The 27,376-nt window shown below is 40.0% G+C and overlaps 1 protein-coding gene across 1 annotated transcript in view; it reads right to left on the bottom strand.

Moving 5' to 3' along the window:
- The window catches only part of LOC124802740 (oxysterol-binding protein-related protein 6-like), a 265,800-nt gene that overhangs the window by 24,550 nt on the left and 213,874 nt on the right, over positions 1-27,376 (bottom strand). Inside the window, exon 15 of the mRNA XM_047263723.1 lies at positions 13,696-13,856. Within this exon, the coding sequence (XP_047119679.1) occupies positions 13,696-13,856 (161 nt within the window). The remainder of the gene's footprint in view (positions 1-13,695; positions 13,857-27,376) is intronic.

Below are 27,376 nucleotides of genomic sequence, written 5' to 3'. Positions count from 1 at the left end.
AAATAATTGCTTCAGAGATAAAAGTACATGGATCAGGCCAGTCAACAGGTAAGAGAGAGGCTCATTTGCTGCAAGGCATCTTCCTCACATGTGAACTCCTGCCGACCTGATGCAGGGCCAAGACAGTAACAGAATAAAGAATTTCTTCTAGTTGGGTGGAGAGGAGATCCATAACATTAACAGAGAAAAAACTAAAAGCATAATGAACACCTGTAGAACACAAAATAGTGAAACAAAGTCAGAGGAATAATGAAGCTGATAAGTGGATGCAGTCGTCGAGAGTTCAGCTTTGCAGGAAGAGACAAGAGGCTTCCCTCCCACAATCGTCCCCCTCTCCCTCCCCAATCGGATATGCTCAATGTATTGAAGATAGGAGTAAAAACCACTCTCTTTGAGGAAGCACAAAAATCTGTTCAACTATTTTGTTGGCCTCAGTTAGTATCTTTGAAAAGGAACACCTAGTGTCTTGTATTCATCGGAGTGCTATATGAACAGGGTCTATTATAGTCCGATCCACGAATGATGGTGGTTCACACATGTCAAGGCATGGACGGGGATTGCATTGTTGATGATTACAAGCAACAGTTGTGGTACATGCGTGCTTTCTGCTTGAAGAAAGTGTATATCCTGCAAATTATGTCTCTCACTTGCTTATGCTGAATTTATTACTTACCGTCACAATCAGCAATGATGTCTCACAACAAATGGAATCAAAATTCATTAAACAACTCACTACAATCACGTTTAGTGCTCACATTAGCTACAGCGTTCACAGCAGAGCCCTCAGAATGCTACTGAATGCTCATTGGCTGTGGGAGAATATGTGACGTAGGTGTGCAGAACAAGCCTAAACTCAACTGCCATCGTTCGTGACTCCTACTATAAAGCAGCATTATAGGGTGCAGAAGAAAAAGGACTAATCACATCTAAAGCAAACAATGGAAAATCCAGGATGAAATGTAACAATATTAGAGAAGGAAAGTTGCTACTCACCATATAGTGGAGATGCTGAGTTGCGATAGGCACAACAAAAAGATTCACACAATTATAGCTTTTGGCTGTTAAGGCCTTTTCAACAATACACACACATACACGCATGCACACACACACTCATGCAAACACAACTCTCGCACACGTCTGCAGTTTCAGGCAACTGAAACCACACTGCGAGCAGCAGCACCAGTGCATAATGAGAGTGGCAACTGGGTGGGGGAAAAGAGGAGGCTGGGGTGGGGAGGGGGAGGAATACTGTGATCGGGGTGGCGGACAGTGAAGTGCTGCAGTTTAGACAGAGGGTACGAGAGAAGGTGGGGTGGCGGTGTGGGGAGGGGGTGGGTGGGGGGGTGGGGGGTAGTGGAAAGCAGAGAAATAAAAATAAAATAAAAGACTGGGTGTGATGGTGAAATGACGGCTGTGTAGTGCTGGAATGGGAACAGGGTGGGACTGGATGGCTGATGACAGTGACTAATGAAGGTTTTTTCTTTTTATTTCTCTCCTTTTCACTACTCCCCCCCCCCCTCCCACCTTCTCTCCTGTCCTCTGTCTAACCTGCAGCACTTCACTGTCTGCCACCCCCATCACAGTATCCCTCCCCCTCCCTGCCCCAGCCTCTTCCTTACCCCCACCCAGTTTCCACTCCCATCATGCACTGGTGCTGTTGCTCGCAGTGTGGTTTCATTTGCCTGATACTGCAGACGTGTGTGTGTGTGTGTGTGTGTGTGTGTGTGTGTGTGTGTGTGTGTTGTTGACGAAGGCCTTAATGGCTGAAAGCTATAATTGTGTGAATCTTTTTGTTGTGCCTATCGCGACTCAGCATCTCCGCTATATGGTGAATAATCACATCTAAAAGTAATTAAAAATAGAGTAAAATAGGGAAGACCAGGATGGCAGAATATGTGTGCAGACATAGATAAAATTTGGACCAGAACACATGATACATCTGTGAGGACCTCAGAGGCTGTGCACTGTCCTCAAGACAGAAATCCACACCAAAATTACATTATAAATCAGTTTCAGTCCGTCACAAGGTCCGACATTAACACATACTCTGAGGAGTAACAGGGATCATTTTCAAAGCAACACTTACAAGGGAATGGTCCAATACGACATGTGAAAACCTACCCTGAAAATTTTTATGCAGGAAGAAGACAAGAAAGAAATGCACTGCCAAAATTTTAGCTGTTCAGAGGCACTGCAAGTGTTTTGTCAAAAATATTGAAGTTACATATTTTTGCCACACAAAGAACAGCTTATAACAGCAGTTTGTGCAGACCTGCCCGTCTAGCACGCCACTCTGCGAATCACTCAGGCAGTGCCACGTAGCAGAACTATCTGGAATTCCCTCTCCCCATATTTCTGCTAGGCACATATTTCTCTAGCACTTGGTGGACAATACCTTTAAATTCCGACCAAAGATGCTCAATATCTTTGTGTCCGTGATGACTGCTTGGAGCTGACTATGAAGATATTTTTGCTTTCCCAAACAAAAAACTCTACCAACTTCCACTGACGTAGAAGCCACAACAACATTACGGTCGCCAATACCTTCTTCTAGATTAACTTCCATAAAAAGATCAGGTCTGTTTGTTGCCAAGATATCTAATATGTTCCCATCTCGAGTTGGTTTTCTAACCAACTGCTCAAGGTTGTATGTTGAGAGTGCTCGTAGAATAACTTCACACAAGTCTTTGCTTCTGCTCCCTGTGATAAATGTGTAATTTTCCCAGACAATGGACACCAGATTAAAGTGTCCACCTATAACTAATGGATAATCTGGATATTTATTTCCTATGTACTCTATCTAGACTTTCCCTGAAACATTCTGCGACGTTTGTTGCGGATGCTGGTGGTCTATAAAAACATCCTAATACAATGGCCACTCCTTGTCTGATTGACAGCTTTATCCAGACTATTTCACAGTCTGACCCAGTATCGATCTCAACTGCATTTAAACAGCTTTAAACTGCAATGAACATGCTACCTCCCATTGCAACAGTCTTATGCTTCCTAAACGTTGTCCAATCCAAGTTCAAAATTTCACTGCTATTTTTGTCTGGTTTCAACCAGCTTTCAGTACCTAATACAATATTGGCATTACTACTGTCTATTTTGGAGAGTAACTCGGGGAACTTGCTACAGACACTTCGACAATTTACTAACATGAGTTTTAGCATATTTAAATCCTTTGGAATGACCTGTTTAGGCAAATTACCGTATTTACTAGAATCTAAGCCGCACTTTTTTTCCAGTTTTTGTAATCAAAAAAACCGCCTGCGGCTTAGAATCGAGAGCAAAGTAAGCGGAAGTTCTGAAAAATGTTGGTAGGTGCCACCACAACTAACTTACATTCTGAATTTTTCGTACCTGTGAGAAGAGATGGTTGCTAATAGGAACTTTTATGAATTGTGAATCACATGCAGTATTCTCTTCACCATAAGAATAAGACAAATATAAACATTTTGCCATGTATTCTTTCGTGTTTGCTGCTATCTCATTTAAATCCTGTCTGCCTAATAAACTACGAAAGTAGAGTGAGACAACAGCAAACGTGAAAGAATATACAGATCATGTCATGTTTATATTTGTATTATTCTTATGCCGAATAGTGATACAGTCAGAAATGAAGCACGGCAACTGACTAGATTTTTAAATCTAAGATGACTCTAATTTCTATGCAGAATGTAACATACTAAAGAGGCGTCTGCAAAGATTTTCAAACGGACAAAATTTTTTGCTAAACTCTCGTTCAGAACATCTTCTATCATACGCAGTCTATTCTTTGGTTCTCGTTTATCATTATCAAAGAAAGCAGCAGTGTAAGTAACAACAAACAGCAGTCTCTTGCCATTGTTTCGCTAATGAGACAATTCTTCTCTTTTCTTACTGTAAGCGGCGGCAGCGCACATAAAAGCAAGCCATGCCGCAAGCGGCGACAGGCCGCAAACACTCATTAGCAGAATGCAGCAAAAAATGCATAACACAGTACAATAATGCATTTTCAGCTTAGAGTGAGGTAAACACCTGTAACAAAGAGAACGGCACTTATCAGATCAAAGAAAAATAAGCAATCAATTCAAACCAGACAAAGCACGTGAAAAAGGAAGGGTAGCCATATAAATACGGACGGAGCGCCTGACGCATAGCAATTGCTACCTGGTAAAGCTTAACTGCTAAGCTCACGACTCGAACCAAACTACTGTAGCTGTATCGTCATTCATTCGACCTAAATTGTGTCTCATATTACAATGGACCAACTTTGTTTCGATTTGGAGGTGCGGTCTAAAACTTTTCTCTCCCCTTGAATTTCAAGTCTCAAATTTCAGGTGCGGCTTAGATTCGGGAAATTTTTTTCCTTGATTTCGAGTCTCATTTTTCAGGTGCGGCTTAGATTCGCGTAAATACGGTAACAATTTTTACAGTTAGCACACCCACATCAGTGTCATGAACTGGTAATTATCCAGGTCAACAGTTTGTTTCCCATGGGGAGGAACCTAATATAAAAAACTCCCACGTGCACACTACAAGTACTGTGCTACCCATGTAGCTGCTTCCTGTATGTAGGGTGCCCCTGACCTATCAAGGGGCATCCTACAACCTTCCACCCCATAGGGTAGGTCGAGGAATCTACATCCATTTTCATCACAGAGTCGACATAGACTCTGGTTTAGATTCACCACTCCACTCCTAACAAGAGGACCCCGGTCCACCCTTGGTACGATGCTGCAAATCGGCAGCTTGGCTTCCACTCCTCGAGAGATGGAGGCCACCTTTGCCAATTTAGACATCTGTCGAAAGGACCCAAGGATTTCCTCGGAACCCCGACGACTGGCATCGTTGGTGCCAACATGCGCAACAATCTGCAGCTGGCTGCACCCTGCATGCTAGATAGCTGCCGGAAGAGCCTCTCCCACATCCTAGGCAAGGCCCCCCAGCAAGCACACCGAGTGATTGTAGGACTTCTTCCCCGTCCTAGCCGCTATGTTCCTGAAGGGCTCCATGATCCGCCTAACATTGGAGCTCCCAATAATTAACAAACCCCTATCCTCATGTGCCTGTCCAGACCTTGCTGAAGGAGCGACAAATATCCTGGCAGAAGGTGCCTTCTGATATGGCTCAGCCTCCCCCCCCCCCCCCCCTCCCCTCAGCATCAGATATCACACTGAATCTACTAACAAAGTGCATGGGATTTGGCAGGAGCCTGCATCCCCATGCAGCCTTCACCTTGAGGCTTGAGGCCTCGACACAGTCTGCCACCCACACTGAGGAGAGAATGGGCAGGCTGGCTCAATAGCCGAGAGCTGTGATGTCGTCCCCCCCCCTGCACATCTAGTACAGCAGAGGCTGCCCCAGGCACCCCATCCCCACCACACTGCAAGGTGGCACTCTGAAGCCTATTGACTGTGGCCAACAAAGCTTCCAGCTGCGTTTGGACAGTGGCCAACTCCTCCTGCATCCACACACGACAGACACAGTCTGTATCCATCTAGCTAATATGTGATTTGCTATAAGAAACTTAAGGAAACCTACTGCCACACAAGGTTAACAACTACACTCTATTTGGCATAAAGGACACTCAACAATGAAAAACAATAAAAATTATGGTAGAAGCTAGATCTGGTGCTTATTTTCCTGCTAGGAGCTATCTAGTTAATACTAAAAAAAAACAGTGGCCTACAGTAAACTGCTGGGGCTATCTAGTGAATATTATTAAAGAATTAAACAGTAACCTAGGGTAAGCTACACTTATTGATTATCCCTCATATTTATAATGTAAACAAACGTTTACGTACAGGCGAAAATGACCTAATAAAACTATAAAAATTGCTACCTTCAATGTATCAAGTCTAAATGACACTAATGAACATAAATACTGAGTATCAATATAATAGAAGGAAACATTCCTCGTGGGAAAAATTATATATAAAAACAAAGATGAGGTGACTTACCGAACGAAAGCGCTGGCAGGTCGATAGACACACAAACAAACACAAACATACACACAAAATTCAAGCTTTCGCAACAAACTGTTGCCTCATCAGGAAAGAGGGAAGGAGAGGGGAAGACGAAAGGAAGTGGGTTTTAAGGGAGGGGGTAAGGAGTCATTCCAATCCCGGGAGCGGAAAGACTTACCTTAGGGGGAAAAAAGGACAGGTATACACTCGCACACACGCACATATCCATCCACACATACAGATAGCCCCAGCAGGAAAAAAGGACAGGTATACACTCGCACACACGCACATATCCATCCACACATACAGACACAAGACACTGCTTGTGTCTGTATGTGTGGATGGATATGTGCGTGTGTGCGAGTGTATACCTGTCCTTTTTTCCCCCTAACGTAAGTCTTTCCACTCCCGGGATTGGAATGACTCCTTACCCTCTCCCTTAAAAACCCACATCCTTTCGTCTTCCCCTCTCCTTCCCTCTTTCCTGATGAGGCAACAGTTTGTTGCGAAAGCTTGAATTTTGTGTGTATGTTTATGTTTGTTTGTGTGTCTATCGACCTGCCAGCGCTTTCGTTCGGTGAGTCACCTCATCTTTGTTTTTATATATAAATACTGAGTATTGTACACTGACAGATGCAGGTACAAAACAAAACCTTTAGCTAATAATAAGCATTCAGAATGTAAAGCACAGATATGAACTCTACTTTATAGGAAACAATGGGCTTAACAGTACATGATCACTAAAGCCCACAACAAGCTAAGGAATTTAAGCAGAGAGCGAGGCGAGTTTTAGCTTTCTGCTAAATAAATTGTATGTAAGAAGGACTCAGAAGTTGTATTATAACACGGATTTACTCAGATATTGTAGTGTAACACTAATTTACCATGTATTTTACGTTTGCTTAACTGTTAATGCTCGCAGGTTGCACTAGTCAAACATATACAAGTGAGGTTAGAATTGACTGTCAGTATCACTTTTCCTAATAAAACGTATAAAAACTTCTACCTTCACTGTATCGAGTCTAAATGACATTAATAAACATGAATACTGAGTATTGTACACTCACCTGAACTGATTAACCCCGTATTTATAATGTAAACAAACGTTTACATACACGTGAAAAATGACCCAATAAAACGTATAAAAATTGCTACTTTCAATGTATTGAATCTAAATGACACCAATAAACATAAATACTGAGTAGTGTACACTGACTTAATTGATAATCCCGTGTAATTAATGCTAGTTGAGAATGGAAACAAATGTTTGCGTACATACAAAACTGTCCTAAACAGAAACTTCACTTTTCCTATTCAGACGCAAATAAAAACTGGAACCTTCAATATATCACGTCTATCTGACACTAATGCACATAAATACTATAGAATATGCAGCAAAAACAATTAATTACTAGCTAAATTACTTATCTCGTAACACAGCAAGTGAAAAGTGCTCGTAGCTGGCATCAAGGCTCAATCATTGTGAGTGAATGGAAGTGAACACTTGCAAACTAGCATTTGCAGAAAATATGGGTAAAGTCATTTAGACTAGAGGAAATGAAAGAGAACATGAGATAGTGAACATTGCCTATGAACACTGTGTTATTAGTTTTTAGTTTTTTGAGCTAACATTCAGCATACAGGATACAACTCTATCTTGTCAGAGCCACAATGCAAAACTTTGCTATGCAGTGAGGATTATTTTGCAGGCGAGCACACTGTTCTTGATGGAGTATACAAAATGGCAAAGGGCAGGAAGAATTTAAGTGTTTCAATTTGTATGGAAGCGTGACATGTGTGGAGATCATGCACTTTACAAGGAATTCCATCTCTCCTTAGCACTGGTCCACAAATTTCCTTGTATGTTGGCTGCCATTTTTCCATGGCTTCTTGTTACCACTGAGGGGAAATTTATAAACAGAACACTAATTACTGACATCGAGCATCATCTCAAGAGGTGACAAAGCTTTTCCACTAAGTAAGCGTTTCCACTAAGTAAGATCTAATGGTCATATTCTTCCCCCCACCCCCCAACCAAAAAATGGTATAGTGGCAAAGTGTGAGCTTCATGATCCAGAGAGCGCAGGATCAAATCCCGAGCATTCACTTCTCACAAATGTTGGAGTGGCCATGAAAGACATGTTGTTAAGATCCCGCGTTACAATGAAGGCCGTCATTTTCTGATTAGGTAACTGGGGAAGGTTAGGGACACACAAGCAGCAGCAGTGGTGTCCAGCTGAAAGACCTGGAAGAGGCCGCCCGGGTACACCAGACAGAATTCTCTTTTGCTTGTGTTTGTTAGCTTGTTTGCTCTGGTGAAAATCTGGCTTAAAATATACAAAAATTTTTTGGATAACTTCATATCAACAGTTCAATTCTTACACATGTAATTCTGATAAAAGTGGCTAGCATAGAAAATAAAATCATGGCAGTGTTTGATGTCACAGATGACCTTCCCCCCCCCCCCTCCCCAATGAGGACTTGTAATTTGTTGAAATGAAATGTGTCTTGCAGTACTATATTTTATAACAATTCCTGTAGGCCATTCCTTATAATAATGGTTGAATGTTGTACATTTGACTATCAGTGAAACATTTCTTTCTCTATTCCCTGTAGTCGTCACAAAAATATGAAGTGTCTACTGAATGACAAAAACAAACATTTTTCTTGCACCAGGCACACCGGACAAAGGAAAAATTGATGCAGTCAGGCACTTCACAGTAACTAGCTACAGTCAGAACTAGAATGGAGTCAGAAATGGTCCCAGCTGTTGTTCTGTATATTGCACTGCATACCAGGCACACTTGATCGTGTTCGTAATGCATGGCGAAGAAAACTGGTAATGCACAAATGACTAGAGCTTAAGAATACTATTCCGCTGATAAACATGACATGACAGAGAGAGAGGTATCAAAAATCATGTTGTCTGATAATTTCCTGAAAAATGCTTTCCACTGCCGAAAAAATTCTTTATTGAGAGGTTGCATTGCACTAGTAGTTCCAGGTGGAAAACACATTACACCTGCAGTTTTTTCACCAACCTCCAAAAAAACAGACGCATTGTTATGTCCAGACCACGAATCCAATAAAAGCAATGAATTAGTTTCTGCAGCTGGTATAAATATGTTTCGAATGAAATGTTGAAAATTATTTTTTCCCATTGTAACAGATTTTGGTACGTCAATTTTTTTGCAATTAAACAGTCAATTTTTTATTTTTAGTTCTAATTTGCCTTGCAGTTCTTGAAAAAAGATCTACAGCTGCGGAAACAGTAAACCACTCATACCTCTCACTGGCATTATGGTATGTGAATGTGGCATTGCATTCATTGATCGGGCAACCAACTCCATCTTTTTTCACCCCAAAATGATACAAGTGCGGTGTGCACACAGTTCTTTCACGAAAACTGACTGATCTGCATTATAAACAGCAGTTGCGGTGATAACAGTAAGTTTTATCTTGACATCAGCTATGAATTTCTCTAGAGTATTGTCTATCAATGGCAGCTGCTATATATGTTTACTTGACGTAAACTTGGTAATTTTACAACTTCCTATTCTGTATGATTTCTTGAACCTGCATGGCCAGGTTGACAAAGCCTGGAAATTAGCAATGTTCATGTCAGATGCAGTTTGGAGGGACCAGTCTTGCAGATCTCCATTGTAATGGTGTATAGCCTCTCACAAGTAGTTCTTAATCTTTCAAACGGTTTTTCATTCAGATGGTTTCGGGTTTCCGTTTGCCACATATTTCTTACTTCATGTAATTCATTTTGCCTTTTACAGTTCACACTCCAATTTTACGAAATGAAAATGCCTTTGCACATTGCATAACTTCAAGCAGTTTTTCCCTCCTTCGTTTAACCAATGTTTCACACCAATGTTTCACTGTCCTTTTTTTTTTTTTTTAAGACTTAGAAGATCTTCTTCTTCAGAACTGTTACTGGGGCACCTGACATTGTCCGAACCACAAATCATGGAATCATCACAGTTACTTCCTATTTCTTCTAACGTAGCCAAAATTTCAAATGAAATGTTGATATCATTTGAATGAATGTCAAGGAAATCAACTAACACATGACACATATGTATGTCCTCAGAAGAAGTAGGTGATTTCAGCTGGAAACCATGTTCTTCATATTTAATCACTGCTAAATTGAGAACTTTAATTGGATTCCACATAACTGTGGAACTGAAGAAAAGAAAAAGGTACCATTAGCAGGCATGCCTTATGAAAGCACAATCAATATTAATTCAGCTTTATCTGTACTCAATACTTACCAATACTGCAAAAAGCAACCGATAATTTGTAATAGATGTTACTTGAGTGGCTAATTCGAGAGAACAGTAACTGTGTGCTGTTGTGTCAGAGAAACTATCAATGAATGGTAACCTGAAACATCCTTTACAAATTATGATCGGGTTGTGTCGTGTTTCCTGTTTACAAATGTACCACTGATCTCAGCTGTGTGTGTTCGCCTAGTAGCACATACATAGTTTTTTTTTTTAATACTTCTAGTGCCTCTTAGCAGATAAAATTTTGGAAGCACATTTCTTTCGTTGTCTTCTTCCTGTGTAAAAATTTCAGGGTAGATTTCGATATGTCTTTTTGGACCATTCCCTTATTAGATTGATAAGCTAGTCTACATATACATTTTCTCTGAAGAACCTTCACTGATCAATAATAGGGCAGTCAGAGCAGTTCCGCAATATAAGGGAGGAAACGTTGGCAGAATGAAAGTTTACATAAATTCAAGAAGGAATGTTCAGAACATTACCTACAAAATTCAGAAATGACAATTCAATTCCACTTTATCACAAAGTTTCAGCAAGAATACTACCAGCTTAACATCTCAGGTAGGCTCGAAGACCTCTGGGCCCAGAAAATGGTGGGAAGCCGCCAACCCCAACCACTCTGCCCCTGCCCCATAAGCCAGTTATAGATTTGGATCTGATAATAAAAACCAATTTCTCTGAGGAAATGAAAAACCAGTTCAAGTGCCTGTATGTTGCCCACAAACAACACAGGCAAAGAACCCAGAGAGCACCCTTAGTATGGAGAGCAGGACTGGGCACTCCACCCAGGTTGTGAGCTACTGTATTTAATGCTTCACAACCGTAATGCAGGGGTAGCTCATTAAATAAGATAAAACTATGTGTCGTCTGTTATGACTGATGTGGAGGTGACACGTAATGGTGGAAGGGATCTGCAGGAAAGTTCCACAAGTGTGTGCAATCATGGTAGAAGTGTCTCCGACAACCTCATCAATATTATCTGACACAGGGAGGAAGCTGAGAGTAGAGGTATACAACTGTCAGCTCAGACTTTGGAGAGCCTAGCATGGCAATTGGTTCATTAGGCAGTGAAAAGGAAATGACAGGATCAATGAAAAATAATTGCTGTCACAAAGATCATTGTATAGCAACCACTGTAGCAAAACCACGACATTGGGGAAACAGATCTCAAGACCAATAGCTGGAAAGGTGCCACGAGTAGCTTAGACTGAGTAGGGGAACCAGAATTGAGAAGAGGCAGTCATGATCAGAAAGAAGTTTGTCAATCAGAAGACCGCCACTGAATGCTGTTGTCCCCACAGTGGATGGTGTGCACGGAAATCCCCAAGTAGGAGAAAGGAGTAAGCAAGGAGGGTATTGTTGGATTAAGGTGGCCATCTCAAGGTATGTACTACTGTGCTCAGAGGCAAACAGTTGTAGCATATGGTTATCACTGGGGTCCTTTCCATTCACACCGCTACTGCTTCCAACATGGTACTGAGGGGAAACCACTCGCTGACAACATTTGTGCTAATCAATGTACCGAGCCCTTCAGATACCCTCTCAGGGCCGGTATGGTTCTAAACCTCAAAAGGTTCGAGATTGGTCAAAAGTGAAAGGCCTTTCTTGGAGAGCAACACAGAACACGAACAAGAGGACAGTAGCAATTGTAGTTCTGGCAGAAAATAACATCCACTGCTTTTTTGTTGAATTATCACATTAAAGGTCTCCTGGTTAGGTATGAAGGAGCCAAGAAGACAAGTCATGCACCAGGATCACTGGCTGTCACTGTGGTGATAGAACAATCTCAATGAACATGGTGATAGAACAATCTCAATGAACATAAATTCTGAGTCCGATGGCATTGGGGGTGGGGGTGAATGCACCTCCACGATCACTGAAGATGTAGGCTTCAGTTGAGATTTCTTCTTTTTCTCCTTAACTACCTTAGAAGGTCGGGGCTCTCATGAAGACTTATCCACCATAAAGGCAGAAACTCAAGAGAAGTAGACAGCCCTTGGAATGGTGCTCTGTGGCTCCTTCAGCCATGATCTGGTGCCACAAAACACAGGTTTAGTTGTTAGAAATGGCCCTCGATCAGTCCCCAAGCAAACTAGGAACAGAGGAAGTAAGTTTTTGCAGCTCACTTGATTTTTCTTTCCTTCCATGTCTTGACCAAAGAAGGGAAGTTTTTGGGGTCATAACAATCTGTGTCTGTATTTTCACTGAGCCAGATGTTTGCCAAGATGCCACATACTTCAGTGGAGGGCTCTTCCCAGGGGTATCACTCAGCCAGAGCTATGGCACCTGGCTTACTGACCACTGCCTGGAGTCCTGTGCCCCTAAAAGAACAGACATACTCAACAGAGGTATTGGCTTGGGCAACTAAAAGTGAGGGTCAAACCTACATGTAGGGACCAATCATAAATTTATGAAATTAGTGTTGTAAAATGTTTTGGAAAAAATTGAAAAAGTCATAATCAGTGTCCTATAGAAAAGTGAGGTTGTCAAAAATGAATCTATTCTGCAGATCTGAGAAAAGCCTGAGAAAATACGTAGGAGAGAATAAGACTGCAAGACGGCAGCACAAAAAAAGCTGAAGTACTGGAATGGCTTGGAACTCCAAGCTTGCCATGCACGTACTCACAAAAGAGTTGTGGACCCTCTTGGGGACTTCATGTATTACATCCTTCCAAAAATTTATCAGTGATAATGTGCAGATGCAGGTCTCATATGCATGCTTCTACGTGCAGTTCTTTGACTACACCACTTATGTCTATGGCCTCAAATTTATGGCTATTTTTCTCAAATATGATATAACTAATTTTTAGGGTAATGCTCGTGAAGCTCTTTTTTAATTTGAAAGCACGATTCTATCCACCAGTAGCCAGCAATGCCTAACATGGCTTCACAACAGCCTCTTTAGGCGTCACTTTTCAGGGTTCTTCCAGTGCCTACACAGGTTCCACAATGCTCCCAACCCACATTTAACTCCTACAGGGATGAGGGGCTGGACTTTGGTACATGTATCTGAAGATGACTGTTCCCCAACCGACTTCTTAGTTATGCTTTGAAATGTCTCAGTGAAGAGACCAAAAAGGAAGATCTCAAGACACTGGGAGAAGCAGATCCTGAAAGACCATAAAATTCGAGATGCCACCTGATGCTCAAATAAATGAGCATGAGTTATGGAGGAGGCTTACCTACATATGTACTCAGCTTGCTGTACTGGAAAAATGATGATCATGGTGATGATGATAGGTTTATACAAGAAGTAAATCAATTACCTTTTTGCATTTCTACCGCTTAGCTCAACTTCATTTTAAGTCTTGACAGTTAGTATGAGAAATAACACAGGAAATAAATTGTCTAGAAAGATGAGCTTTGTAATATGAATGGTATCATATTACATGAATTTTTTAATAACTGCATACATCTGTAAGAGTACTGTGAAGAAATTTTATACATACCTTTACAAATGTGAGTTTACAGTTTATCTTGCCAGCTGTAATACGCAATTCCCCATATTGGTCAACCCATCGCTGTCCTCCAAATAAGTTGTGGACACAGGTTGTCACTTTGTTCCACTGATAGTGATCACCAAACTTTGGAAGGAGAACATTCACTGTACCTGCAGTTTCAGGGACAATAGGTACATTATGTCACACATACACACTGCATACATACATTTAATTACTATGAGCAATGACTAACCAATAATGTATATATGATTTATTTCACTGTTTGAGCAAATAATCTTCTACACAAGTATTTTCTATCAACAATGAGCATGCAGCAAAATTTTCCACATAGACTTCTGCACTTGAATTATACTTCGGAAACATCACTTTAAAGTACCACTGCCCAGTCAGAAAAAGAGATTTGACAATACCCATGGTATTGAGCTACATCAGCAGTAGTGCAGCTACTGAATGCATCAAAAAACCTGGGCATATACCTGGTTATCTCCAAATAATACTCGTTACATGGATGGGTGAACTGTCTCTTGGTGACAATTGAGGCAATACATGACTAAATTGGAACCTGAATTCCTTATTATTTATTCCATGAACTGCTTAGCAAACTGTGACAAGACATTTTTAAGATGGCATGTCACACTTCCAGGCTTCATGATGACAAAAAATGTTTTTGAAACTTTGTAGTAAATAAATGTCAGGACATCAGACTGTTGGAGATACTATTACAATATGTGCAGATGGGAGAATGACTTGAACCCATCACTTCTACAATGCGAAATGGTGAGCGAGCATCTCTACCTGCCGTATGGGGCCCTTTGTTCCTTGGCATCATGCTTTGAAGGTGTTTAGAAGACAAGGAGAAAAAAATAGGAAAGGTCATGGCCACAATGAATGGCACAATAAATAACTGTTGAAATGGCTTATGTAAAAACATAATTCTGATCTTGCTTTCGCAAAAGCTACATATGTTTGAGGCAATCTGTCAACCTGCTTAGTATACTAGATTGTGTAGTTGTAAAAGAAAGTATGAATATAGAAAGTTTAATGTTCAGTTGTTCATGTGATTCAAGTAGCATGGAGGACAATTAATACTTTATTTCAACACCCATCCACTCACAAGGAGATGGAGAAGTTCTTTGAAGACTGCTGGAATATAGTTTGGTGGAACTGACTACCATGTCCACTCCAGCAAACAGCAAGGAAAGGCAATCGAAACAAACCTTATTAAATAAAGTACCACCCTAAAATATAAGAGACTGCAGATTGCACACAGGACATGAAACATGAAAATCATATCAAAAAGTCACCCATGTTTCATTCCATTAGGCAGGTAGAGAATAAAACACAGAGTACACGTTATGGATTTACACGAAGTGACATGAGTGGATGAAGAAAGACTCCTCAAGAGAATCTCTAGTGATTTACACAGGAAGTAAGTCAAGAAAATAATTTACAATGTGCTTTACCATTTCAAAAATGCCACACACACACACACACGCACGCACGCACGCACGCAAGCCACATGGAAAAAGTATCTCTGCTAGTACACATATAAAAGAAATCATTAATCATAAAAAATGCTAAGCTCCATACCAGACTGCAAGAAAAAACTGCAGTAAGTATACATTAACTTCTCCAAGTAAACTATTTGCAAATAATGGTACAGAGATCCAGTATTCCAAGATGGCGGCAAGGGCAAAAGCTAAGCATCTGTCTTTCCAAAAAAAAGTCAATTAAAAAGAAATCATGTGAAAACTGTAAGGATAAAATTAGCAAACTACATGAATACATAAGTAATTTACAGTTTATTATCGATACTTTTAAAATTGATATTTTGAAATTACAGCTCACAAAAAGTGAACTGAACATGCTGAAATTTCCATGTGATAGTGCAACCATTACGGAAAAGTGGACAAATGTGACATACAACAGCAGCAAGGAAAAAGTGTTAATTAAAAAAAACTGTGGCAGTAGCACAAGCTTTGTACATGAAAACTTAGTTCAAGTACTTTCTACCAACTTTGTGGAAGTGCAGACCTACGCGATTCTTGTGAACAAGGTGAAGCGGAAAAGAACAATGTGAATAAAAGAGGAGAAGAAAATTTATCGATGCTGACAAATAAGAAACAAGCATAAAAGTGGACAGCGTAAATCTGCCGACCCAAAGTTGAGTTAAAGTGTTTACTGAAACAACACAAAATGATTTCCAGACTGTAGCACCAATAGCAAACTGTTCATGCTTTCAGATAGCCATGGTCACGGTCTTGCAAATAAACTAAGAGAAGAAATTAATATTCACTGAAGCACAGATATGTAAACAGGCTAAATACGGTGCTGCACTGCTACCACAATGGCAGGTTATCAAGATTCAAGTGAGTTTGAACATGGTGTTATAGTCGATGCACAAGCGATGAGCCACAGCATATCCGAGGTAGCAAAAAAGTTGGGATTTTTCCCATATGACCATTTCACGAGTGTACCATGAATATCAGGAATCTGGTAAAACATCACATCTCCAATATCACTGCTGCTAGGAAAAGATCCTACATGAACAGGGAATTGTTTAGTGTGACAGAAGTGCAACCCTTCCGCAAATTGCTGCAGACTTCAATGTTGGGCCATCAACAAGTGTCATCATGCAAACCATTCAACAAAACAACATTGATATGGGCTTTCGAAGTTGAAGGCCCACTCATGTACCCTTGATGACTGCACAACACAAAACTTTACACCTCACCTGGGCCCGTCAACAGTGACATTGGACTGTTGACGACTGGAATCATGTTGCCTGGTTGGACGACTCTCATTTCAAATTGTATCAAGCAGATGGATGTGTACAGGTATGGAAACAACCTCACAAATCCATCGGCCCTGCATGTAATGGTGTGGGGCGTGTGCAGTTGGAGTGATATGGGACCCTGATACGTCGAGATAAGACTCTGACAGATGACATGTACATAAGCATCCTGTCTGATCACCTGCATCCATTCATGCCCACTGTGCATTCCAACGGACTTCGGCAATTCCAGCAGGTCAATGTGACACCCCACATGTCCAGAATTGCTACAGAATGGCTCCAGGAGCACTCTTCTGAGTATAAACACTTCCGCTGCTCACCAAACTCTCCAGACATGAACATTTTTGAACGTATCTGGGATGTCTTGCAATATGCTGTTCAGAAAAGATCTCCACTCCTTCATACTCTTACAGATTTATGGACAGCCCTGCATGATTCATGGTGTCAATTACCTCCAGCACTAATTCAGACATTAGTCGAGTCCATCCATGTTGTGTTGAGGCACTTCTACTTGTTTGTGGGGGCCCTACATGATATTAGGCAGGTGTACCAGTTTCTTTGTCTCTTCTGTGTATATTCATATGGTATAGTGAAACCGACAGCAGCACTTGGTGAAATTAAAGAGATGATTGTATCTACAGAGGTAAACAATGTACACGATAGAGACTTTGTTGTACTTTTGGGAGGTTCTAGCGACGTGGTGCTATGCGCGATCTTGAACAGTGTCTCAAAAATCTCACAAATATAAATGTGATAATTGTGAATATTCTGCATTGCCACAATCCAATGTTCAAAATGTGTGTGAATTCCTAGGGACCAAACTGCTGAGGTCATTGGGCCCTAGACTTACTTACTACTTAAACTAACTTATGCTAAGAACAATACACACGTCCATGCCTGAGGGAGGACTTGAACCTCCTGCAAGAGGGGCCATACTATTCGTGACACGGTGCCTCAAAACGCACAGCCACTCTGCGCGATACGGCCACAATCTTATGAGGTAATAATGTGTTAATAGAGAGATGCAGATTGCCAATTATCATATTACTTAAGTCTGCAAGCATTTTAAAAATGTGAAATGTATCAACATGAGTAATATAGGATATAGATTCCACACACACAACATAATAAAAAAAAAACACCAAAATAACTTCAAAAACAAACCCATAGTCATAAGCCACCACCAGACCCAACAGGAACAACTAAAGCACCTCAAAAAAATGCACAGGTGACAGAACCATCAGCAAAACGTGCAAAAATTTGTGTGGAGTCATCAGAAACAACAGTGGATAGAGAACTGAATGACAAGGAAACTGTCGCTGCTCATCATCGAAATGATTAATTAGAAAATGACGAGAAAAATGAGAAGACTCTAAGGTAAGAAGTGCTCAGTGTTTCTGTCTTCCACCATAAGAAATAATGGACAACAGCTAGAAATAGAACTGGAGACTATTCGTAACTCTCATTGGTATAGGGGATCTGAATTATACATGTAGCTCTAAGCTCACATAATCTAGGATAAAATTATAGCAGACCAACTATGAGCAGTGGTGTATCATGTATATATGTAAAGGAAGGGATCCTGCATAAAGTTAGAAATGACATTATTTCATTAAGTGGAGAAAAATATGTGGAAATACCAGCTATAGAGACAAGGAAGCCACATATGTTCCAAAGCCTGACTGTACCATATATCTACCATTCTGCCAGTGGTGACAAAGATACATTCATACCAAAACTCATCCAAGTATTGGACATGGTTACCAATACTAAGGGCAAAATTCTCGTTTGTGGAGATTTAAACATCAACACATTGAACCCAGATGAGTTCTGCAGCACATTTTTGAAACCACTGTACAGCTATAGAATATCACCACAGATTAATGCAGCCACAAGGGTAACTAAACATTCTGCATCAATTACTGACAAAATACTAATAGACTTGGAGAAAGAAAACCGTGATGTTGTTGTAGGTAACCTGGGCCTTTCAGAACATCCCAGTCAGTTATTAAAATTAAACATAGCAGTAGAAAACGAAACTAAAATACTCACATATACAAGGGACTTCTCTAAGCAAAAAGGGGTTGAATTTACCATGCAAATAAACAATGGAACACTGGATGAAGTGTGTGTGGAGACTAGTACAGAAAGGAAATTTTCAAAGTTTCTATCAAAATTTAAATTCAGGTTCGAAGAAGTGTCCCAAAAGTACTACAAGTCACTTAAACACAAAACAGAAGCAACCAGGTGACCACTGGGATAAAGAAATCCTTTGTAAAATTCAAACACCTCAGGGGCATAAAAAAACAACCAAAATTACCTTGCATTTCAAAAATACTACCAAACATACAAAAACATATATAGAAAAGTTTTAGTAACAGCAAAAAGGTCTCATAATGATAAAATTATAGAAAAGGCAGAAAACAAAATAAAAGCAAGCTGGAACATCATCAAACAGGATACAAATAGAAAAAAGACAAAATAAGTATTTCAGCGACATAGCTACCAAGCTACAATACAAATTTGAAAAAATACAGCCTGTACACACACTGAACTATGTTCCAAACACAATGATGCTGCAACCCACCACTTCAGAAGAAATAAGCAACATTGCTCGGAACCCAAAAAATAAAACCTCAGCAGGTATAGATGAAATGCCTGTGTGCTTGATGAAGGACTGTATACACAGTATCAAAGACCCTTTAGCACACATAATAAATGAATCATTCCCCACAGGTTGCTTCCCAGAGGCAGTAAAGCTTGCATCAGTCCAGTCCCTACATAAGAAACAAGACTTCAAAAATATAGAAAATTTTAGGACTATCTCTTTACTGTAATCATTTTCAAAAATAATGGAAATCATAATGAAAATTAGACTCCTGGAGTACTTAACTAAGTACACTCTTCTGTGTAAATAACAGTTTGGGTTCAGGCCTGGTAAAAGCACACAATCAGCTATTGCTCGTTTTACAAATGATGTTCTGCAAGCACTCGATAAAGGAGATCATATTACAGACATCTTTCTTGACCTCAGCAAAGCCTTCCATACAGAAGACCACACAATTCTGTTAAATAAACTGGAATCTCTGGGTATGAGATGGGTAGTAAATAAGCAGTTTTGTTCATACCTAAAAAAACAGAATGCAATGGGTAACGATCTCTCAAACAAACTGCAATCACATGAAAAAATACCTTTCTGGCCCATAATACATTAGTATTGGAGTCCCCCAAGGAAGCACGCTTGGCTCAATACTCTTCTTGATATACATGGTGAAACAGTATTGTTTACTGATGACAATAACATTCTAATCAGTGAAACGAGACCAAGGGTACTAAAAGACACAGCTGAAGAAACACTCATGCATGTATGCAGATAGGTAGACAACAACGGGTTCGATTCCCGGCGGGGTCAGGGATTTTCTCTGCCTCGTGATGACTGGGTGTTGTGTGTTCATCATCATTTCATCATCATCGACGCGCAAAGTCACCGAAGTGGCGTCAACTAAAAAGAACTTGGAATATGGCGGCCAAACTTCCCCGCATGGGGCCTCCCAGCCAACAATGCCATACGATCATTTCATTTACAGTACTAGTTTCCACATAAGCAGAAAACCCAAAAATAACTCAAAGAGTGAAAGGATGGACAACTAAAATTTCGCATATATTCGTTCTGTGATGAGTTATGGCATAATGTTCTGTGGGACAAATGAGCAGAAAAGACAAACAATGTTTAAGCTGCAATTTTTTGCTGTACGAATTGTGACAAAAAGTAGCAAGAGAACTCACTGCTCTGAGTTGTTTAAATCTATGGGAATTTTTACTGTTCCATTTGAGTACATTTTGCAAATACGTGAACATGGAACCAGATCCAGCCACCACTTACATCCCAATGGAAAAAAAAAAAAAAAAAAAAAAAAAAAAAAAAAAAAAAAAAAATCAAAATAGTTTGCTGTATACTGGAATTAAACTATACTACAAACTACCACAAGATATCAAAGACAAAATTGAAGTACATGCCTTCAGGAATACACCAAAAAATTATTTGCTAGAAAAATGTTTTTATACTGTAAGGAATTATCCAAACTGATGTGTAATTTTGTTGACAATTGTGGTAATGTTTAATTACTGAAATTAATAGGCATTTTACAATATGTTCAATAGAACAATGAAATACAATGTTCAAATGTGTAACTCAGTAAGACAAGAAATGTATATATCTATTCAGGTATGTAATCAAACAATGGAAAATTCAGGATGGAATGTAACAATACCAGAGAAGGAAAGTTCCTACTCACCATATAGCAGAGATGCTGAGTCACAATAGGCGCAATAAAAAGATTCACACACTCATAGCATTCAGTCATTAAGGCCTTTGTCAGCAGTAGAAACACACACATGCGCACACACGCGCACACACACGCACACACACACACACACACACACACACACACACACACACACACACACACACACCGCAAACACAACTTGCACACACGTCTGCAATCTCAGAGGGCTGGTCTCAGCTCTCTGAGACTGCAGACGTGTGTGCAAGTTGCGTTTGCGTTAGTGTGTGTGCGTGTGTATATGTGTGTCTACTGCTGACAAAGGCCTTAATGGCCGAAAGCTATGAGTGTGTGAATCTTTTTATTGTGCCTATCGCGACTCAGAATCTCTGCTATATGGTGAGTAGCAACTTCCCTTCTCTGGTATAGGTATGTGATCATGTACATTTGTGTGTCTTTGTGTCCGTATTTTATGTAGTTATGTGTTGACAACATCCATATAGTTTACATCATCTATGGATGGATAAACAAATATATAAAATAAGAAAGGTACATCTACAAAAAGGTGTAGTGATAAAAGAACCCTAAATGAGCTACAAATCAACACAACTGTCCCTTACACCAACTTTCAATGTGATATCAGAAAAGGCATGAACTCAACAGATGTGCGCAATATGGTCCAAGTAGATCATGTTTTAACATTAGAAAAAAGGATATAAAATGCTGGTTATTAAAATTAGAAGACAAGTCTTCTGTATACAGTATAGTAGGAAGAATACACAATTAAATTTGTTTACGATTTGGTGGTGTGTAGGGTGCAAAATATTGTACACACAGCTGCCACCTCTGGCAGCAACTATAGCTCTAATCTCAGATGTGCACTGACCTGAACTGGCCTTAGACAACAGATACTAACTGTAACTACATCCAAACAGGCCTTGAAAGGCACAATGGTACTGACTAACTGCCGTGTCATCATCAGCTGTCAGGTGTCACTGGATGCGCATATGGAAAAGCATGTGGTCAGCACATTGTTCTCCCAGTCATTGTGAGTTTTTGTGACCAGAGCCACTATTCTCAATCAGGTACTTACAATTGGTCTCACAATAGTCGAGTGCACTCCACTTGCCAACAGTGCTCGGCAGACTCAGACAGTTACCCAAGAAAATGCTGGCCGAGCCTAGCAGCACCTGACTTAGTTGATCAGGTGGGAACCAGTGTCACAACTATGGCAAGGCCACTGGCTTAGACAACAGACACAGCTATTCAAAAACAAAGTTGCACCTGGTGCTGTAATTTGTTTCCAACACCATAATCTGTTTCAACCATTGAGGCCAGTGATTACAAGCCTAGTATTGTGGAGGAACAAAGATGCATACTTTGTCTGGATGATGATAGACTCTCCAACACTTGAAAATAGCCATGGCGTCTGAAACTGGTCGTGGCATTAGAAAATAAAATTGTAACTGGTGCCGTAATTTCTTTCCCATTAATTGATACAATTGCAGAGATCCAGAACCATCATGTTAACCCACTGCGGGAAAAAAATTACTGGTATGTCATTCCATGTTGCTTCAATTCAGAGTGTCTGGCAAGTGGGGCCATGCCAGTCTTTCTGAATACATAACCAAATGTTTTCAGTGGGTGGGAGATCTGGAGAATGTGTTAGCCTGGGCAACAGCTGAACACACTCTGTACTGAGGTACAACAAGTGAAACACAGTCCTGTGTTATATTGGTGAAAGATAATGTCAAGGATACCTCAAAGATAGGGCACAGTCTCCAGCTTTAACGCGACAGAAATGTAATGCATGCTGCCCAAATTGCCAGCAGGTGACAGCGTTTCCTACCAAACAGTAGTCCACCCAATTATGCCATATGCTGGACCCATATGATGATCACAAATGCAGTCTAACAGCTTTCATTCATCTCTGAGCCCTCTATATGTGGATTTGTCCATTGTGATGCTATATGCAGAAACCAGAACTAGTCTGTAAAAACAACGTGTTGCCCAGTGTTGCTGTTATGCACATCATTGTCAATGTGCCACTGTCTCTGCTGTCATGTCAAAGAAAGTCAGGAAAATGCTAACATTCCATGGTGCTCCGCATGGTGTCACAATCTCTGAATGGATACTGGTCCTGCTGCAAACGAACCTATTTCCTGACTCAATGCATGTGATGTGGCTGTATGAAGGTCCACAGTCAGATGAACAATATGCCTCTGGTTGCGTTGAGGCTGCTGTGATTCTACATCCTCATCTGCACGACAGTCGTGCGATCCCAACTGCTGCGAGCAGCAGTGTTGTGGGATGATGAACCAATGAATTACAATGCTGAAGCTATCAAATACCGACATGAGCTGGTAATGTTCCTCCTCCTCAGAAAAAGCGTAGCATGATCTTCACACAAACAAACCATTTCTGAATGAAAAACCCACTGCATAATCTACCTTTACACACACAATGTACGTGGACTTACTACTACTTGTGCAGTTGCCGTTTTAACGGTGTTGCAATTTTAATGGGCAACAACGTGGTTACAACACTTGAATTAAGAATATCATTTTTAGATAACGTTATTAGGAGACAGTGATCTGTCAGTTGAGTAAAATTATTAAAACACAGTCTCGATCACATATTTTCATGGTGTTGCAATTTTAATGGGCAGTAGTGTGGCTTCAACATTTAAATTCAGAATATCATTTTTAGATTACATTATTAGGAGACAGTGATCTGTCAGTCTCGATCACTCAGTTTTGCAACTGGGGTCAGCAGAGTTGTTCCAAGCATCATCAATGTCAGTTGGGTGGTGCTTTATCTGACGATGTCTGACTACTAAAGGCCAAAACCAATCACACTTTTAATAACTGACTGTGTTTTTGAGGCTGTTGTTTTAATAATTTTACACCACTTTTAATGGTTAGAAAATTGACAGAGAATCAATGGAAAGAAAGTAGTGTGATATTAATCATTGAAACAATCAGAGAAACATTCCTAAGTGAAGATCCACAAGTGTTTCAAAACACTTGAGTGCTATATTTATTTCTTCATTTGGAGCAAGAGGAGGGGCAGGAGGGGGGGGGGGGGGGGGGGGGGGACCAGAGGTCATTCCTTCACATCCTGGCCAGTAAGTGTCCCCTGATCTGGGATGTTCTGCACGACTATACCATACTCTCCCCATTTCCTAAACCTCACCATTCATTTTCCTTAACCCTTCTTCCTTCCCATTCGACCCTTCTGACAGGCCACTGGCTCTGCAAGCTTGCAAATTTAAATACCTTTATACGTATATTCTCCTGCCGCTGCTTGGTGAGTATATTTCTTATCTATTCAATTACATTATCTTTTCCATAGAAAGATATACAGTTTTTTCACATAGTCTTTCTTTCTTTTTTGCCAGGACAGAACTATTGTGACTGGGAAAAACACTGAAATGAAGAAATTTCACTCCTTATGTTCACAACTAAAGTTACTGTGATTGTGTTAGTGGTGATGGTGTTCCTCGCCTGCAGGAGAACTAAGGAACAGCATATCGTCTCTATAAAGTAGTACCAATAGTGCTGTTAGCTCATCTGTCCATTGGTCAACCTGAGACGTTTGCTGCAGTTGACTGTTTCCAAATACTTCAGATATATTAATGTAATATTTCAAGCATGAATTGTATATTTTGACTTCATGCACATGACTGAGAACATATTTAGATTTTAATTATCTGGGTACAACAAGATTTTTTAAAAGAAAAGACTAATTTTGCACCTCTACAGGCTCATTTTAACTGAGAGAAGTTGTTGCAATGCTCTCTCTTTTTATGTAACATGAAACATGCCGCCTTGTTTGCAGGAGTTCAGTTAAAAGTCTAGTCAACAAAATAATTAGTATTCCATTTAAATAACTAAAACAACAAATATACTTCTGGAGGCCTTGACCATAATAAGGAGAACTGTACACTTCTGTAAATTTTATGGTCATTCATGATCAATAAAATCTTCATGGTTTACAAGCCATATCACTTCAAATAAAACGCTTGAGCTTTTAATAGCTGTCTTAGCCATTGTCACTGTATACCAAGAAGATTTAACTGAAGTATGCCCCTGTAAAAGACTCTGACACACACACATTTTCAAGTCTTATAGTCTTACTGAAAGGGAGACCCCGTTGGGCTGTTGAGGTGTCTTATCGAGAATTACCATTCTTGCATTCAGCAACCATTTTCTGTGCATGGCAAAGGCTACTTTTGTTTTTAGCCAATGACACCTCATGAAAAACAATATACAAAGTTGTGTTTGTTAAGAAGTATTCAGTTCCGTCACATATATGAAGAATTTTATGTCCCATTGATAAGGCCATAAAAGAAAGCAAAAACATGGATTGGGCAGGGATGAGGAAGGAAAAGTACTGCACCATTTCAAAAGGAACCATTCACACAGGTGGTCTAAGTGAGTTAACAAAATAATTGAAAACTAAATTTGTATGGCTGGATGAGGATTTGAACCACTGTCCTCACGGATATGAATCCAGTGTCTTACCACTGTGCCATCTTGCTTGGTGTGGTCTGCCACACAAAGACTAATAAGGTACAATCAAGTATGTTGTTTATTATGTAGAGGTGCACAAAGTGTGTTGAAGGCCCTGTGATTTTCAAGAAAACATGCATGAATTCAGGTCCTGTGATATATAGTTCTGTATCTTGTGAATAAAAAAGAGAGCTGTTTTTTCCTTCATTATTGCTTGCTGAATCTGTGCTGATACAGAAGAGTTGTTTGGTCTATAAAAACATTACAAGTAAACTTTATACACTTTCCAGCATTTCAGAACAAACTGACAATACTGATACATGTTAGTAGCTTGGCAAACTATACCTGTGCCCTTATTAAAAAAAAAAACTGGTATTAACTATGCCTTCATCCATCCCTTCATTAGTTTCTGTAGTCTTTCATTGTTGTTACCTTATTCTCAATTTTTATATAAGTGATTTATGAAATCAATAGAAAAATTTGAAAATCACAAACTACACCATGCACGAATAAACCAGATGTACGAAAACACATTAAGGCCTAAAACAAACAATGGAAACTGTAGGTTGGAATATCAACAACACAAGGAAAAGGATAGATTGCTGCTCACAGTACAGATGACACATGGAGTTGCTGACAGGCACAACGAAAAGATTGTCACACATTTAGCTTTCAGCTAAAGCCTTCTTCAGAAGCTCGGTCCGAGCTGCCGGAGATGGTGATCATTTGTGTGTGAGGTGTGCTTCACTGTGTGTGTTTTCTTTTCTGAAGAAGGCTTTAGTCAAAAGCTACACATGTAGCTGTCTTCTCGTTGTGCCTGTCTGCAGCTCGAGTCATCTTTATGGTGAGTGGCAATCTATCCTTTTCTTTTTATTGCTAGGGTCTAGTAAGATTTCTGGCTGATTCCACTGATATTTTATGACATTCTCATAATGGGATAATCACTCCTAACAGCATTATAGACCTAAGATGAAATATCCCAACTGTAATGAGAAAATAATTTTTTTCATACACACTTTTTTTAATGGCTTCTTGAACAATAGGATTACCATGAACAGCCCTTCCATTTTTTGCTGTTGGATTCTTTCGATTACACTTACTGTTGGTGCTGAACATCTAGCTAAGGAAGCAACTGTTTTTATATTGTACCCAAGCACGCATCTATTCGTCCTAAGCAAACTGACAGCAATAAATATCTTTCTTCAGGGCTGCAAAAAATATGGAAATTACATGGGAAGACATTGAGACTGTGTGAAAGATGTGTAAGGGCTTCCCAGTGAAACTTTCACAGCTTCGTTGGAACAACAGGCACGCCACCACCAAGGAAGTCTTGATGACCTTTTTCTTGAGTGCAAGGCATGTTGCTCATTGACTTTCTGAAACAAGGCACCACAGTTAACACACAATGGTACATGGACACTTTGCACAAACTGAAGAATGCCAAGGTTGTTTCAAGTACAGTGCAGAAGTTTCACTGGGAAGCCCCTGCATGTCCTCCACACAGTGCCAAACTCCTCCAATGCAATTTAAAATACTTTTGGAGCTCTGAAGAAAGACATTTGTGACCATCAATTTCCTTCAGCCACAGAGGTGCATGCCTGGGTACAATCTTGGTTCCATACGCAACCGCAAACATTTTTCCATGAAGGCACTGACCACCTTGTCTCACAGTGGTATAAAATTATTAATAGTTATTGCAATTACTTTTTAAAATAATAAACAGTGTACTTACTATTTTCCATCCATCTCATTTTCATTTAACTGTCCCTTGTATTACAAGGTTGGTGCATAAATTCATAGAATTTTTGTTTCACATGTTGGTATTCTGGCTGCTATGGGCTTTTTTTTATTATTATTATTAACTTGATTGGCCACATTGGACCACTTGAGTCATTCCATGTCCACTTTCTCTTTGAAGATTGGACTACTTGCTTCTTGCACGCAGCCCAGTACTTTTTCATTTGTTCTGGACACAATTTTCTTAACTCATCTGAAGTCTCTATTGGTCTTCTGTGCATCATTTCTGTTGAAAATTTATGGTTCATATAAGGAGAGTGTTAATTTTGTTTTTGTTCCCT

This window comes from Schistocerca piceifrons, chromosome 6 (genome assembly GCF_021461385.2).
Source record: "Schistocerca piceifrons isolate TAMUIC-IGC-003096 chromosome 6, iqSchPice1.1, whole genome shotgun sequence".
NCBI classification, from domain to species: Eukaryota; Metazoa; Arthropoda; class Insecta; order Orthoptera; family Acrididae; genus Schistocerca; species Schistocerca piceifrons.
The sequence above is the reverse complement of the archived record's forward strand: the minus strand, read 5'-3'. Positions and strand labels throughout refer to the sequence as shown.